General features: G+C 52.9%; 1 protein-coding gene across 2 annotated transcripts in view; it reads left to right on the forward strand.

The window, feature by feature from the left end:
- The window catches only part of TNRC18 (trinucleotide repeat containing 18), an 83,137-nt gene that overhangs the window by 60,367 nt on the left and 6,999 nt on the right, over positions 1-15,771 (forward strand). For both annotated transcript variants that reach the window (XM_045075151.1, XM_045075152.1), the window contains 6 exons: positions 7,820-8,250; positions 11,897-12,049; positions 12,402-12,543; positions 14,206-14,323; positions 14,693-14,768; positions 14,858-14,966. In XM_045075151.1, coding sequence (XP_044931086.1) covers positions 7,820-8,250; positions 11,897-12,049; positions 12,402-12,543; positions 14,206-14,323; positions 14,693-14,768; positions 14,858-14,966 — 1,029 coding nt within the window. The remainder of the gene's footprint in view (positions 1-7,819; positions 8,251-11,896; positions 12,050-12,401; positions 12,544-14,205; positions 14,324-14,692; positions 14,769-14,857; positions 14,967-15,771) is intronic.

The raw sequence follows: 15,771 nt of genomic DNA on the forward strand, positions 1-15,771 counted from the left end.
CCACTCCCCTTGCTTGTGTTCCCTCTCTCATTGTCTCTCTCTCTGTTAAATAAATAAATAAAATCTTAAAAAAAAAAAAGAATGCGTATTCTGATACCATTATATACAGTGCTCTGTAAATCATTCAGTTCTATCAGGCAAGGCAGTGTGATTGGAGGTGTTAAGATCTTGTGAATCTTTGCTGGTTTTTGTCTAGTGTTATCAGTTGCTTACAGATGGGTATAAAACCTCCACCTGTGATTGCAGGATTTTCTTTCTCCTTGTAATTTAATCTTATAGATGTTTGCTTCCTGTATTTGAAGCTCTGTTATTAGGTACATATATACATTTATGATTTCCTGTTTTCCTGTTAAATTGGTCTTTTTATCATTACAAAGTGTTCTTTTCTATCTCTTAGTATGTTTTGTTTTGAAATCCCTTTTATGTGGTAGTAAACAGTCACTACACCTGTCTTAGGCTTCCTATTTGCATGGTATATCTTTTCCCGGTCAGTTACTGTCATCTTATCTTTATCTTCATATTTATTTATTTATTTAAAAGATTTAATTTATTTATTTGACAGAGATCACAAGTAGGCAGAGAGGCAGGCAGAGAGAGAGGAAGGAAAGCAGGCTCCTTGCTGAGCGGAGAGCCTGATGCGGTGCCCAATCCCAAGACCCTGGGATCACAACCCGAGCCGAAGGCGGTGGCTTTAACCCACTGAGCCACCCAGGTGCCCCTCATCTTCATATTTAAAGTGAGTCTCTTATAGACAGCTTAACAGTTGGGTCCTTTTCCTTTTTTTTTTTTTAAGATTTTATTTATTTATTTGTCAGAGAGAGAAAGAGAGGGGGAGAGAGAGAGCACACACAAGCAGGCAGAGTGGCAAAGGCAGAGGAGGCAGAGAGAGAAGCAGGCTCCCCACGGAGCAAGGAGCCCGATTCGGGACTGGATCCCAGGACCCTGGAATCATGACGTGAGCCAAAGGCAGCTGCTTAACAGACTGAGCCACCCAGGCACCCCAGGGGAGTTTTAGGCTCATAGCAAAATTGAGAGGAAGATACAGAGATTTCTCTATGCCCCCTGCCTCCCCGCCACATGCACAGCCTCCCCCATTATCAACATTCTCCCTCCCAGTGGTTTCGCTTGTTACCACTGAGGAACCTGCAGGCCACAGACGTGTCACTGTCACCCAGAATCTGTAGTTTACATTAGGATTCGCTCCTGGTGTTGTACAATTTTGGGGTTTGGGCAGACGTATGTAGGCACCATTGTACTGTCCTACAGAGTAGTTTCACTGCCTAAAAGTCCTTCGTACCCCACCCCTTCATCTGTCCAAAGCTGCTATAAACATCTGTATACAGTTTTTTTGCATGTGGACGTAAGTTTTCAGCTCCTTTGGGTAAATACCAAGGAGTGTGACTGCTGGGTCACATGGTAGGAGTCCTTTTGGTTTTGTAAGAAATTGCTGTAATTGTCTTATGTGGTGGCTGCCCCGTCTTTGCATTCTTTTTTTTCTTTTTTAAGATTTTATTTATTTATTTGACAGAGAGATTTATCACAAGTAGGCGGAGAGGTAGGCGGGGCTGGTGCCGGGGGGCGGGGGGGGGGGGGGGGGGGAAGCAGGCTCCCCGCTGAGCAGAGAGCCGGATGTGGGGCTCCATCCCAGGGCCCTGATATCATGACCTGAGCCGAAGGCAGAGGCCTAACCACTGAGCCACCCAGGCACCTGTGTGATGGTATCTTGTTTGAATTTGCCTCTCCCTAGTAACATGACGTGGGACATCTTTTTGTTTGCTTATTTGCCATCTGTGTAACTTGCAGTGACATGTCTTTTAGGATTTTTGACCCACTTTTTATTTTTTTTTTTTTTTTTTTTTTTTTTTTTTTTTTTTTGATTTTATTTTATTTGCCATCTGTAGGCAGTAAGGCTTGAGAGAGAGGAGGAGCATGCTGAGCAGAGAGGATCCCAGGACCCTGAGATCATGACCTTTTGAGCCACCCCACTTTTTGACCCAAATTAAATTGGGTTGTTTTCTTAATGTTGGATTTTAAGAGTTCTTTATCTGGTTTTGGAAAACAGTCCTTTATCAGGTGTGTCTTTTGCAAGTATTTTCTCCTAGGCTGTGGCTTGTCTTTTCATTCTCTTTATAGTGTCTTAAACAGAGCATAAATGTAAAATTTTAGGAAGTCCAGCTTCTGTGGATTGGTCCTTTGGTGGTGGTGTATCTAAGGGCTCACTGCGAGACTCAAGGTCATCTAAATTTCTCCTACATTATCTTCGAGGAGATTTTGAATTTTGCGTGTTACCTTTAGGCCTGTGATCCGTTTGGAGTCAATTTTTTTTTTTTTCATTTTGAGTTAATTTTTTTTTTTCCACTTTGAGTTAATTTGTAAAGGGTGTAAGATTTGTTACATTTTCTTTTTTGCCTGTGCATCTCCACTGGTTCCAATACCATTTGTTGAAAAGACATCCTTTTCTCCATTGTTGTGAAAGATTATTTGACTATATTAATGGGAGTCCATTATGGGGCTCTCTTCTGTTCCATTGATCTGGTTGTCTTGTCTTTTGCTGAAAACTCGATAACTCGTTGTCATGATCATTGTAGCTTTATAGTAAGCCTCGCAGCTGGGTAATTCTAGTCTCAGACTTTGTTCTTCTTCTTCCATCTTGAGCTGGCCATTCTGGGTGTCTTGGGTCTCCATGTAAACTTTGACATTAGTAGGCTTGGTATCCACTTTTGGGATGTTGTGCAGAATTGTATTGAATCCATAGCCCAAATTGGGAAAAATGAACATTTTGACAGTATCAGGTCTTCTTCTCCTTGAGTGTGGAAATGATTTTTCATCAGGGCTTTGTAGTTTTCATCCCATAGATCTTGTGCATATTTCGTTAGATTTAACCTAAGTATTTCATTTTGGGGAGTGCTAACGCAAACAGTATCGTGTTCTAAATTCCAAATTCAACTGATTAATTTCTAGTATGTAGGAAAGTGAGCGACTTTATATACATGAAGGTTGTAAAATGTGTCCTTGCTGTAATGGCTTATGAGATCCAGGAGATTTTTTTGGTTGATTGTGTGAGGTTTTCTACATAGACTCTTTTTTTTTGTTGTTTTTAAAGATTTTATTTATTTATTTGACAGAGAGAGATCACAGGTAGGTAGAGAGGCTGGCAGAGAGAGAGAGGGAGGGGAGCAGGCTCCCTGCTGAGCAGAGAGCCCTATGTGGGACTCGATCCCAGGACCCTGAGATCATGACCTGAGCCGAAGGCAGCGGCTTAACCCACTGAGCCACCCAGGCGCCCTCTACATAGACTCTTAATGTCGTCTGTGAACAAAGGCAGCTTTCTATCTTCCTTCCCTGTCAATATACTTTCTTTCCCTTGTCTTACTCCATTAGCTAGGACTTGTAGCAGTATGATACTGAAAACAAGTGGTAGCTGGGGCATCCTTGCCTTGTTCCTGATCTTAGTGGGAAATCCTCTAGTTTTTCTCAATAAGTATGATGGAGGGTTTTTATGGTTCTTCTTTATCAAGTTCAGGAAGTTCTCCTCTATTCCTGGTTTAGTGAGAGTTTTTATTATGAATTTGGGCTGGATTTTGTCAAATGCTTTCTATTAATATGATGAGATTTTTTTCTTCTTTGGGCTGTTGATGTAATGGATTACAGTAATTGATTTTTGGATGTTGAACAATAAATCTCACCTAGTTGTGGTGTATAATTTTTTTTCATACCTTGTTGGATTTCACTTGCTAATATTTTGTTGAGTATTTTTTGCATTTATGTTCATGAGAGATACTGGTCTGTAGTTTTCTTGTACTGTCATCTTCTGGTTTAATACTTCTGGTATTAGAGTAATTCTGGCCTCCTAGAATGAGTCGAAAGTATTCCCTCTGCTTCTATCCTCTGGAAGAGATTGTAGAGAAATGGCTTAATTTCTTCCTTAAATGTTTGGTTAAATTCAGCAGTGACCTCATCTGGGCGTGGCATTTTCTGTTTTAAAGGTTATTAATTATTGATTCAATCGCTTTAATAGATAAAGGTCTACTCAGATTGTTTCTTCTTGTGTGACTTAAGACATTATGGCTGGATAATGCTGCATTTTATGAATATACCACATTTGGTTTATCTACTTAATGGGTTTTGTTTCCTTTTTTGGGCTGTCATGAATAATGCAGCTGGGAACATTGGTGTATACGTTTTTGTGTGGACGTGTGTTCAGTTGTGGCTACAGATCTAAGGGTGCACTTGCTGGGTTATCTGGTAACTTGGTATTTCACCTTTTGAGGAAATGCCAAACTTTTCCAAAGTGGCTGTACCACTTATATTTCCCCCAGCGCTCTGTGAGGGTTCCCATTTCCTCCCCAGTTCCTCCCCAATACCTGTTACTATGTGTCTTTTTGATGATACCTTATTTCTTGGGGAGGAAGCCATTCTAGTGGGTGTGCTGTGGTCTTTCATTGTGGTTTTGATTTGGATTTCTCCTGGTGATAGAAGGACCCTTTCTTATGTTTAGCAGACCTTTGTATGTGCAGAAATGCCCATTTAAACCCTTGGCTGACTTCTTAATTGGGTTGTCATCTTGTCATTGAGTAAGAGTTCTTTGTATATTTACCTATAACGCTCTAATTAGAAACATGGTTTTGCAAGTATTTTTTCTCCCATTCTGTAAGTTGTCTAAAGTTTTAAATTTTGATGGTGACCAAAGCTATCACTTGTACTTCTGGCGTTTGCGTCTTTAAAAAAAAAAAAAAAAAAGGATTGCCCAACCCAAGGCCAAGACTCAGTCCTGTTTGCTCCTAAGATTATGGTTTGTGACTTACATTTTGGGCTGTGATCCATTTTGAGTTAATTTTTGTGTATGGAGGGATGGAGGGGTCTTTGCCTGTGGACAGCATTGTCCCCGAATCTTTGTGTTAAGAAGTCAGTTCTCTCCCCATTGAATGGTCTGGGTGCCCTAGTGGAAGGAAGATCGACAGAACATAAATATGAAGGATCATTTCTAGACCCTCTGTTCTAGTCAATCAGTGTAGATGTCTGTTCTTAGACCAGCAGCACAGTCTAGATTACCACAGGAATCTTTCTTTGTAGGAGGCTTTGCAATTGGAAAATACGAGTCCTCCATACTTGTTCTTTTTCAAGACTGTCTTTCTGCCTCAGAGACCCTTGCATTCCATATGGATTTTATGATTAGCTTGTGAATTCCTGCAAAAAAAGCCCACTCGGATTATGAATAGGAATTGTGTTAAATCAATAGGTCGTATTGGGGAGTACTGGCATCTTAACAGTGTAAATTTTTTGATCCATGAACATGGGATGTCTTTCCCTTTATTTATGTGCTTAATTTTTTTCCAGCAGTGTTTATAGTTTTTACTGTACAAGTCTTGCACTAATTTTAATTTGTGAGTATTTTTTGATGCTGTTGTAAATCGAATTCATCTTTGCAGTGTTCATTGCTAGTGTATAGAAATAGAGGTGATTTTTGCATATCGATTTTGTATCCTGCAATCTTGCTGAACTCATTTGTTCTAGTAGGTTTTTAGTAGTAGTTTCTATAATACAAGATCATGTCATCTGCAAATAGAGATAGTTTTATTTTTTCCTTTCAGATGTGTATACCTTTTATTTATTTTTCTAACCTAATTGCCTAGGTTAGAATCTTCTGTATAATGTCGAATAGAAGTGGGAAGAACAGGTATCTTTGTCTTCTAATCGTCAAGGAAGAACATTCATTCTTTCACCATTAAACGTCATGTCAGCAGTGAATTTTTATGTATGTCTTTATCAGGTTGAGAACATTTCCTTCTGTTCTTGGTTTGAGTGATTTTATCATGAAAGAGTGTTGGGTTTTGTCTGTTACTTCTTCTATGTCTGTTGAGGTTGTTTGTGTGGTTTTTTGTCCTTTATTAATATGGTACCTTACATTGATTTTCTTATATGTCGAAGCAACTTTCTGTTCCTGGAATAAATTTCACTTGGTCATGGTGTATAATCTTTTTTTGTATGCTTCCCGATTACGTTCATCTCTGTTTATAAATTGTATCTTCTAAGGGACTGACCATTTAATCATTTAAATATGTTCTCTAACAATTTTTATTGTAAGGTCAGTTTTGTCTGATACTTAGTGGAGCACGTTCAGCTCTTCAGTTGCTGTTAGTGTGGTTTATATCCTTTCCATCATTTGACTTTTAGTCTCTTTGTGTCTTACCCTTCTGTTTTATATCTCTAGTGCTTTGTCGGGTCTGTTCCTCCTTTACCGCCTTATTTCTTGGGGAGGGGGTAGGAGCACAGGACGCCGGGTGGAAGTCAAGGGCACGGACTCAACTCCCTGCTGTGTCACCATGCGGCCTTGAGGCCTGGGCACGTGCTCCTGCTCTCTGGGCTTCTTGCCTGTCCCCACCCCAGGGCCCTCCGGAGAACACGCCACCACCCCCACCGCGCACCATTCTTGCTGCCCCACTGGCCTCGTCAAGTATTTAACCTCCAACCTTACTCATGTGGTCCCGCTTCCCTCTTCCAAGCATGTGTCCACTGTCCATCACTGCCCTGTCCACCCGGCAGTCCCGCGCCCTAGGTGTCGTCCCTGAAGTGTTGGATGGGGTCTAGGTTTTCCAATGGGGTTCTGTCGGAGGCTGCCGTGAGACACGGCCTCATTCCGTTACACCCAACAGCAGAAATCCAGCCTGTGTTTTATGGCCTGCACCCCTAATCAGCCATGAAAGCCCCCAGCTGCCTCCCTGTGCAGTGGGAAGTCTGTTAACAAAAGATTAATTAGTGGCATCGGTAAGCTTTGCCGGTGGCTCCCTCCCACGGAGTGTGTCCCCTCGCAGCCCAGCCCACTGCCCTGGCTGCCTCTGTTGGGTGATGGGGCTGGGCCTCCCAGAGGAGCCCTGGAGGGTAGGCTGCCAGCTGCCCTGGGGTCAGTAGGCCTGGGGTAGTGAAATTAGGGATCTGTTTCTGTGGGGCCGAGCAGGACAAGATAGACAGATCAGTGGGCTGTGTGCCTGTGGCGATGAAGTGTGGACAGAGGACTCCCCAGGGTGCCAAGTGGACCTTCTCAGATAGGAGGCTGCAGGTGTCCAAGTAGAGGCCCGGAGAGACATGGCGGTCCAGGGCCCAGCAGTAGTTCAGGTGCTGGTTTGAAGGCTGGAGAACAGCGGGGCATCGGGAGAGGTTTGTGTGTAGAGGAGCCCAGCAGCTCCAGGGCCTGGATTGAGCCCTGCCCCTTGTCTCTGGGAAGGGCCGAGCTTCAGGTGTGACAGGAGGGGGCCGGGCCCCAGGGCTGCACAAGTTCTGGCAGGGCCTCTCCTCTAAAAGGGAGTGGGTGCCAGGGACCTCCCCATCTCTGAGAAGCGGCTCCAGGAAGCTGAGAGAGGCCCCGTGGGGCTCGGGGATTTCATGTGGGCTTTCCAGCTGCTTCCCTGCGGGCGTCAGGCCCTCTCTGGCCTGCCCTGGCTTCTGGGATTCCCACGGGGCGTATAGGAGGCAGAGGAGAAGCTCATGTGGGGCCAAGCAGGAATCTTCATGGTCCCTGATGATGTTCTTGTGGGGGTTGGGGGGTGAGGAGGAGGGAGCAGAGTCTGGGCAGCCACGGTGGGGGGAGGGGTCAGTTCGGGATAGCAGTGGGGCCAGCAGGGCCTGCCACTCAGAGGCTTGTGGCCCCGTGAGTCCTCCCCCTCCTCCTCCTCTGGGCCTCAGGTTCTCCTGGAAATGAGAAGCCTCCCTTGGAGGAGGTTGGGACCGTGGCCTTCTGCTGGCAGCCAGGGTGTCTGGGTGGGTGGGAAGTGGGGGTGCCGGGAGCCCCTGTCCACAGCCGCTGCCCTCGTCTCGCACGCAGGCACGGAGTTCGAGTACACGGACTCGGAGAGTGAGGTCAAGGTGCGGAAGCGGTCGCCTACCGGGCTGCTGCGGCCCAAGAAGGGACTAGGGGAGCCCGGGCCCTCCCTGGCCTCCCCTGCACCCAGCGCCCGGGGCCCTGGTCCCACCAGCCCCGACAAGGCCAAGCTGGCGGCAGAGAAAGGGCGCAAGACCCGCAAGCTGAGGGGCGCCAAGGAGCCCGGCTTTGAGGCGGGGCCCGAGGCCAGCGACGACGACCTGTGGACACGGCGCCGGAGCGAGCGCATCTTCCTGCATGACGCCTCGGCCGCCGCCCCAGCCCCCAGCAGCGCTGCCCCTGCTGCCACCAAGCCCAGCCGCTGCGGCAAGGGTGGCCCGCTGAGCCCCCGCAAGGACACCAGCCGTGCCAAGGACAGGAAGGACCCCAGGAAGGTAGGTGCTCCGTGCAGGGCCTGGGGGGTGGGGCGCGGCAGGAAGGGACCTGGCCTCACCCCTCCCTTACAGGGGCGGGCTCCCTCCCTTCCCGTCCCAGGGGAACACCCTCCTGTGGGAGCCAGGTGCAGGGACCCCAAAGGAGAGCACTGGCGAACCCCCCACCCCCACTTGTGATAGGGAGGCACTCGGCGTGCTTCTCGAGCAAGGGCTCTGGTACAGGTGCCCGTCTCCGGGTTGGAGTAAGGGCCGTCACTCCCGTGAGGAGCTTGAACCATAGATCAGGGTCTCTGCGGTCACGGTTATGTGCTACATGGCTGATTGTGCCGCAGACAGAGTCTGACTCTGTCGGTCCTCCTGTGGCGTGTGGCTCCCCCCGACCGCCCGCGGGATTCTTCCTGAATTGTCTGCCTGGGCTCCCCAGCCGGAGGATGCTTCCTTTCTGAGCTCTCTAGGACAGGGTTATGGCCCAGGTGTGTGGTTGCATTCAGGCCTAGCAGCTGGCAGCTCGGCAGTGGCCTCTGACTCCGGCCTCCCCATCCCCAACCCCGATGGAGGGTGATCTCTCGGATAACGGTGACATTCTACAAGATGTCATGTTGAGGGATGAGACTTGGCACTGATTTCCTGTAACGGGCCGGGGAGGCAGGTGCAGTGTTCTTGGATCCTTGGCGGTGATTGTGCTCAGAGGCCTGAGCCCCTTCAGCCTTCCCCAGGCCTTGGAGGGAAGGTGCTGGATACTACAACGTGCTCGTGGTGGTCTCACCAGATGGTCCGCCGTAGGGCTCAGGTGGCCTCTCACCCCTTTACCACTTTGTACGTCCTTTACCAGCAAAGGGAAACTGCTGTCCGCTCACGACCCTTCTAGCACACACTCCCTGGAGCTGGCGGAGGGCCGTGTCCCACAGGACTGCCCCTCAGCTCAGCCCCGCTTCTCACGCCCGTCCCGGGCTTCAGCTTGGCTCCGAGCTTCTGGCGGCAGCACTGGCCGTGTAGCGGGGGTTCCCTGGACCCGCAGCTCAGGGTCGATGATTCCCCAGAGAGATGCCCAAAACCCAGGGGGCGCTTTCCTTACTGTGACGGTTGATCAGGAGGCATACAGTGCAGCCACAGATGGGAGAGAGGCCAGGGGCAGGGGCAGAGGCGCTTCCTGCCCTCTGCAGGTGCTCCCAACCCAGAAGCTCCCTGAACCCCTCAAGTAGGGTTTATTTGGGGACTTATTTGGCAGGATTATTAACTCAGTCTCTGGACCCTCTCCCCTCTCCCCTCTGCGGTGGATGTGGGGGTTGTGGGTTGAACTCAGAGTTCCTGGCTCCTCCACCTGGCTTGGTGTTGCTGGCAACTGGCGCCCATCCCAAGGCTAGCGGGGGGCTAACCCGCAGTCTTCTTATCAGGACAAAAGGTGCTCCGATGATCCTTGGGACGTCCCAAGGGGCTTAGGAGCCCTGGATCAGGAGCCAGGGGCAGAGACCAAGTTTGTATTTCTTCCCATCTTCGCGTATCACGAGACCTTGTGAAACAGGTTATACGTATTAACTGGACTTCACAGGTGGCTTTGCTTTTCGCCAAGGTCATGGCTGCTAATGATCACCCAGGCTGAGCTTTGAATACCCCCTGGGCCACACTGGCCCCTGGGTCCTTGGCCAGGACGTGGCACCCTGTGTTGGGGAGGAGCGCAGGGGCTCACTGAGCCCAGCCTTCTGATGGCACAGTGAAGGCCTGGAACAGAGCAGGCGAACTGTTGACCAAAGGAGGACAGAGATGCCCGCGGAACCCCCCCCCCCAGGACCAGCCAGTGCTCGTAGTTTTGGGAGATACGCTTCCATATCCTTCTGAGACTTGTACATTGCTATTTGCCATCAGCCTTATTTTACCCTTCTTAAAAGCATTTTTATTTATTTATTTTGCGGGGGAGGGGCAGAGAGGGAATCCCAAGCAGACTCCCTGCTGAGCACAGAGCCCGACTTGGGGCTCGAACTCAGGACCCTGAGATCACAACCTGAGCCCAAACCAAGATTCGGATGGATGTTCAATTGACCAGTCACCCCGGTTCCCCGGGAGTTCTTTTCTTACTTAAAAAAAAATAAGGTTCCCAGGAAAGGGCTTTCTGGCCAGCGGGAAATAAACCGTTGTCAGTGTTGTCTGATTAGAACTGTGGTGTGGAGGTCGCAGGAAAGGAAGAAAGTACAAGTCCACCCAGAGCCCGTCTTGCTGTCCGCCCCCCCAATGCCCCCACACGCACAGCTGCAGAGATGGTCACCTTGGGGTGAGCTACTTACAACAGATGTTTGGGGGAAAAGTCAACAGAACCGCATTACAGACGGTCCTTCGATCCCCAGGATGCCTTCCGATTTCCGAAATGTGAACGGTGAAGGCGTGCATCCGAAACAAGAAAATGTAATTCTGTCTCATCCCCCTGCAAGTGGGGAGCCACACCGAATACTTTCTGTCCCCATACCGACATCTGCTCTGTCCCTTAGAATGCCATGTGCTGTGGATGTCACTTGTCTATTGGGAAGCCATGACGTCTGCAGTGGTCTTTTTAGTATTCGCTCGGGATTTTCTCTTTATGTTTCTTCATTTCCCACATCCTCTGGTCCATGATCTTGGTTGGTTGTTTCAGGAATGTGTCTTTTAAAAAGGTGACCCCCCATTGTGCCCAATCCTGCCGCCTGCCCATCTCCCCTGGGTCGTGCAGGCCCTTAGCCTGAGCTGGCTCCTAGCATCAAGTACCCCCACATTGTTCTTTCCACCGTCACCGCTGGCCTAAAAGCTTGTAACTGGATCTGTGATGCGCCAGTGTTTCCCTAAGGTCCCGGGATAGCCGGGTGCTGGTGCCTGATGCCTGAAGCCGGCGGGTGTGCTCTCGGTGCTCTGAGACCGGTTTCCACACCGTGGGCACGGGTGGTGGGGGGCGGAGGGGCAGCTCATCCTGCTCCCCATCCCTGGGGGGAGCTTGGAGTGTGTTGGACTTGGCTCTCCCCTCACTGCTGGGGTGCCCCAGAGGTAGTTGGAAGGGTTTTGCCTGCTCCTTCTGGCACGTGCCTGTGGAACTCACCTGTATTGTCCTGTTTTTGTGGCATCCCTTGGAAGTGGATACCCCTGTGCCTCCATCCGCTGCAGGGGGTTAAATGACCTGCACCCCGCCCCCCCTCAACACACACACACACACACACACACACACACATATCATGTCACGAGCAGCGGCTGACGTGACGCAGTCTCCGTGTTTATCAGATAAACTTTGGGGAGGAGGAGTTGTAAGGCAGGACTTTTGGTAAATTCCCCTCTGTGTTTAAAAAAAGAAGAACACCATGTGTGTGCAGATGTGTCTGCATAGCCTGTGTGTTTACGTGGTTGTACGAGCTGGTGGAAGGTTCTGGAAGGATGCGCCAGGCAGCCACTGGTGATTCTAATTAGTGCTGTGGAGTTGATGGGCTGCACTGGAGAGGAAGTTACACTTACATGCACTTGGGTACTTTTTTTTTTTTTTTTACAGTAAGTAACTTATAGTAGTAATAAAACAATTAGGATTAAGAAAAAACACGCTTGTGGGAAGGAGAGGAGGTGTTTTTTTCCTCTCCCTGGAGGGTGAGTGGCGGGGGTGGGCGGCCTCTGATGGCACCTGTGATGCTTCCTCACCCAGAAGAAGAAGGGGAAGGAGGCTGGCTCAGGGGCTGCGCTGCCCCCACCCCGTGTTCCCGCCCTGCCCCCCGACGCCCGGGCTCCCCACACCGGCTCCCCGGCCGCTGCCAAGAGGAGCAAGGCCAAGGCCAAAGGGAAGGAGGTGAAGAAGGAGGTAAGGCCTGCTGTGCCCAAGAATGAGGTCCCCATGGGCCCCTGCAGACAGGGGTGAGCCCGGGTGTGCCCAGCCCCCGTGCCCTCCAGTCCCTGGCTGGGCTGTTCATCCTCAGACCCACTGTGTCTGAAGGTGCTGCGGCAGCACTTGTGGGCTTGACCATCTGACCGACGTGTGGCCCCAATTTGCCCTCCCTTGGGCCTGTGGGCTGAGGCCAGCTGGACCCCTGCTGCACCTGTGGCAGGTGTCCCTGCTGCCGGACGTGTGACCCTGGGTGTCTAGGGAGGGTCCTAAGCAGCAGAGCTTGGGATGGTGCGTCCTCAGGCACTGGCCTGCTGTGCTCTGTCCCCAGAATCGGGGGAAGGGGGGAGCCGTGAGCAAGCTGATGGAGAGCATGGCTGCCGAGGAGGACTTCGAGCCCAACCAGGACTCCAGCTTCTCCGAGGATGAGCACCTGCCCCGCGGCGGGGCCGTGGAGCGGCCGCTAACTCCAGGTGAGTACCGCAAGGCCGTGGGGGCTCTAGCCGGCAGTGGCGGCCCCAGGAGGGTACCTGGGGAGATGGGGGGCTGGGGGCCTGGTGTCCATGGTGAACCGAGAGAGGCCAGCTGGACTCTGGTTTGGTGAGCTCACGGGGTGGGGGGGAGGCACGGGGTCGGGGGCCGCAGAGGCCGATGGCTGAGTCTCGCAGGCCACAGGGAGAGTGTGGTCTTTGCCCTGTGGAAACAAGACCCTGTCAGTTTGTCTAAGTCCGTGCGGCCGGAGCGGTTTGGAAAGTGCTTCCTGACTGCTTTGTCGCGGACGGATTTGGGGGGGTCCAGAGGGGGGACTGGGAGTCTGGGTGGGAGGCCCTGTGAGGATCCCGGTGAGCAGCGGTGGGCTGCAGCGCAGTGGGGCAGCACGGACGGAGGCGGAGTGGTTTGAGGGAGATGGGGTGGGGTTGGGCACGTTGTGGGGCGGCGTGTGAACAGGTGAGAAGGGGTGCGGACGGGTAGTTGTAGGCGCGGAGGGGGCAGGGGCAGTCCTGTGCTGTGCTCTGCTGGCTGGAGTGTGAGGAGCCCGGAGGATGTCCCCGGGAAGCGACGTACGCCTGGCACGTGGCCCCCGGGGTCTGGGGCTCGGAGGGGTGGCGGAGGATGTGAGTTGGGTGGGGCAGCTGGGAGCAAGAGGAGGAGCAGGGCTGTGGGCCTTCCGCCCAGCCGGAGTCAGCTGTGGTGTGTGACAGCCTCTCAGTGGTGGATGGCGGGAGGTGTCCGCCCTCCCCTGTCTGCGGGCTAGCTGGGCTCGTTCCAGCAGCAGGAGGGCTCAAGGGACTGCTCGGCGCGATGGCTGTGCTGCCAGAGGCTCCCGAGGGCAAGTGGGAGCTCCTCCCTTGTGCCACTGGCCAGAGGAAGTCACGTGGTCACGCTGGGCATGGAGGGGTGGGCAGTCCACGCGCCCACGGTGAGGCTGTGGCGTGGGTGCAGGTGGCGATGGCCAGGTGGGTGGGCCATTCTGTGTGGCCCGGTGACCTGTGCGGGCTTGTCTAGCCTGATCGCAGCCGGGTGGAGCCAGGCTCAGGGTCCCATGGGGCAGGAGAGTGGGCCTGAGTGTCGGAAGCAGTGTGACCCAGCCTGGAGGAGGAAAACTGAGGTGCATCTGGATTTGGGGTGCCAGGAGCAGGTGGCCTTCAAGCCGAAGGGCAGAGGCAGCTTCAGGATGAGAACAGGCTCAGAGGTGGTTCAAGGGGCCAGTGAGGGCTGACAGCCTTGCTGGCAAGTTTGGAGTTTGGCTTCTGCCGGGACCAGTTACATTCTCAGTGGAACGTCCTGGACGTTTGGCTGAAGGGGTAGCCAGCCCATCAGGGGTACAATGACCTGGAGCTTCTTGCCCAGGTCCCAGCAGCCGTGGTCTCTAGGGTAGAGGAGGGCCAGCACGAGCAGGCTGTCACGCCTGGTTCCTCCCTGCTTGGAAGCTTTCCAGAGGCCTGGGTCAGGACAGGAGAGGCTGCTCATGGCTCCGCCGTGTGTCTCTGCACAAGGCCTGTCCGGCACACGGGTGGGCACACGCGTGTACACACACAGCCTGCAGGGGTGGGGGATGGGGAGCTTGGGGCAGGTAGAGTGGGTCTCCGGCTGCCCCCCGGCTCCAGCCCTGCCTCGCCACTGCCCCCCTGCAGCCCCGCGCTCCTGCGTCATCGACAAGGACGAGCTGAAGGACGGCCTGCGCGTGCTCATCCCCATGGACGACAAGCTGCTGTACGCGGGCCACGTGCAGACGGTGCACTCTCCCGACATGTGAGTGGGGCCCCGGGGGGCTGCGTGGGTCGCGGTGCTGGGCTCAGGGCCCGAGGACCCTCCGCTGGTCCCATGTCCAGGGTGCCGGGCCCCTGGGGGCAGGCGGCTTTGCTTCTCGGAGCTGGGTGAACGGCCCCGGAAGCCCCCGGGATGTGCCGGCCTCTCTTGGACCCGGAACCCCTTTCCATCCAGGGGAGGAAACAGACCCAGGAGGGAAAAGACTTGCCCTAGGTTTATACAGGGTGTCTACAGCCCCCCAGGCTCCAGTGTCCCACCTGGGAGGTCTGGGAGGCAGAGCTGGCGCTTGGGGGAGGGCAGGAGGGTCCACGGGGTCCGTCCTATCAGCGCGCCCATGCTGTGGCCTTGCAGATACCGTGTGGTGGTGGAGGGTGAACGTGGGAACCGGCCCCACATCTACTGTTTGGAGCAGCTGCTGCAGGAGGCGGTGAGGGCCGGGCTGGCGACCGCCGGTGGGGTGGGTGGGGGCTGGGGCCATTCCTGGTCGACCCAGTGCTCAGTCCCTGGTTTTTCCAGATCAACGATGTGAGGCCGGCCTCCACCCGCTTCCTGCCGCAGGGGACCAGGATCGCGGCTTACTGGAGCCAGCAGTACCGCTGCCTGTACCCAGGCACCGTGGTCCGAGGTGGGTCCCCCGGTGTCTTCCCGGTATCCCCCGTTCCCCCATTCGGTCGGGCCTCAACCCCAGTGGGCACAGATGCGAGTGACTTACCAGGCCTCTGGGCTGGCCACAGCCTCAGGCCCTCGGGCCCTCTGGCTTCACATCAGCCCCTCGGGGGTCCTGCCATCGGGAGAGCCCTCTTGACCCTGATTCCCATTTAAGTCCTGGGATGGAGCTCGGGATACACGGGTGTCGCTGACTGCCGCGAGTCTCACCCGGAACACTCATGAGCGACATTAGCTTTCTGATTCCACATGTGGACTGACAAGAGGGGATGGTGGCCCCCCGGACAGTTGGGGTGCTGTTAGCAGAGTAAGAGATTGGGGAGCTAGACCGATGAAAGTCATAGGAGCTGAACAGCACGCCCCGTAGCCATCACAGACCCCACACACTTCTGGGAGATGGGGGTGTGGATGTCCATTACCTTAACAAAAACACTACCCCCGACCCGCTGCCCAGGACAGGACAGCCCGCGGTCAAAATCCTTCCACTAGGTGCGCGCCTGATCGCCGTTCTAGTCTGTGCTTCGATATATGGCTGAGCTGGGCATCAGGCCTGGGTTGGAAATGATTTTCTGCCCCCGCCTCAGGGGCACCAGGCCATTGTCACCCGGCTTCCGATGTCTGAGAAGTTCAGTGCCGTGATTACTGCCAGGGCTTTGTAGGAGGCTTGCTTTTGCTCTCTGGAAACTGTTAGGATGTTGTCAGTATTCCTGGAGCTGGAAGAGAGAGAGAGAGAGTGAGAGTGAGTGTGTGTGTGTGTGTGTGCG

This window comes from Mustela putorius, unplaced genomic scaffold, assembly GCF_011764305.1.
Source record: "Mustela putorius furo isolate JIRA1106 unplaced genomic scaffold, ASM1176430v1.1 tig00000139_pilon_pilon_pilon, whole genome shotgun sequence".
Taxonomy (NCBI): domain Eukaryota; kingdom Metazoa; phylum Chordata; class Mammalia; order Carnivora; family Mustelidae; genus Mustela; species Mustela putorius.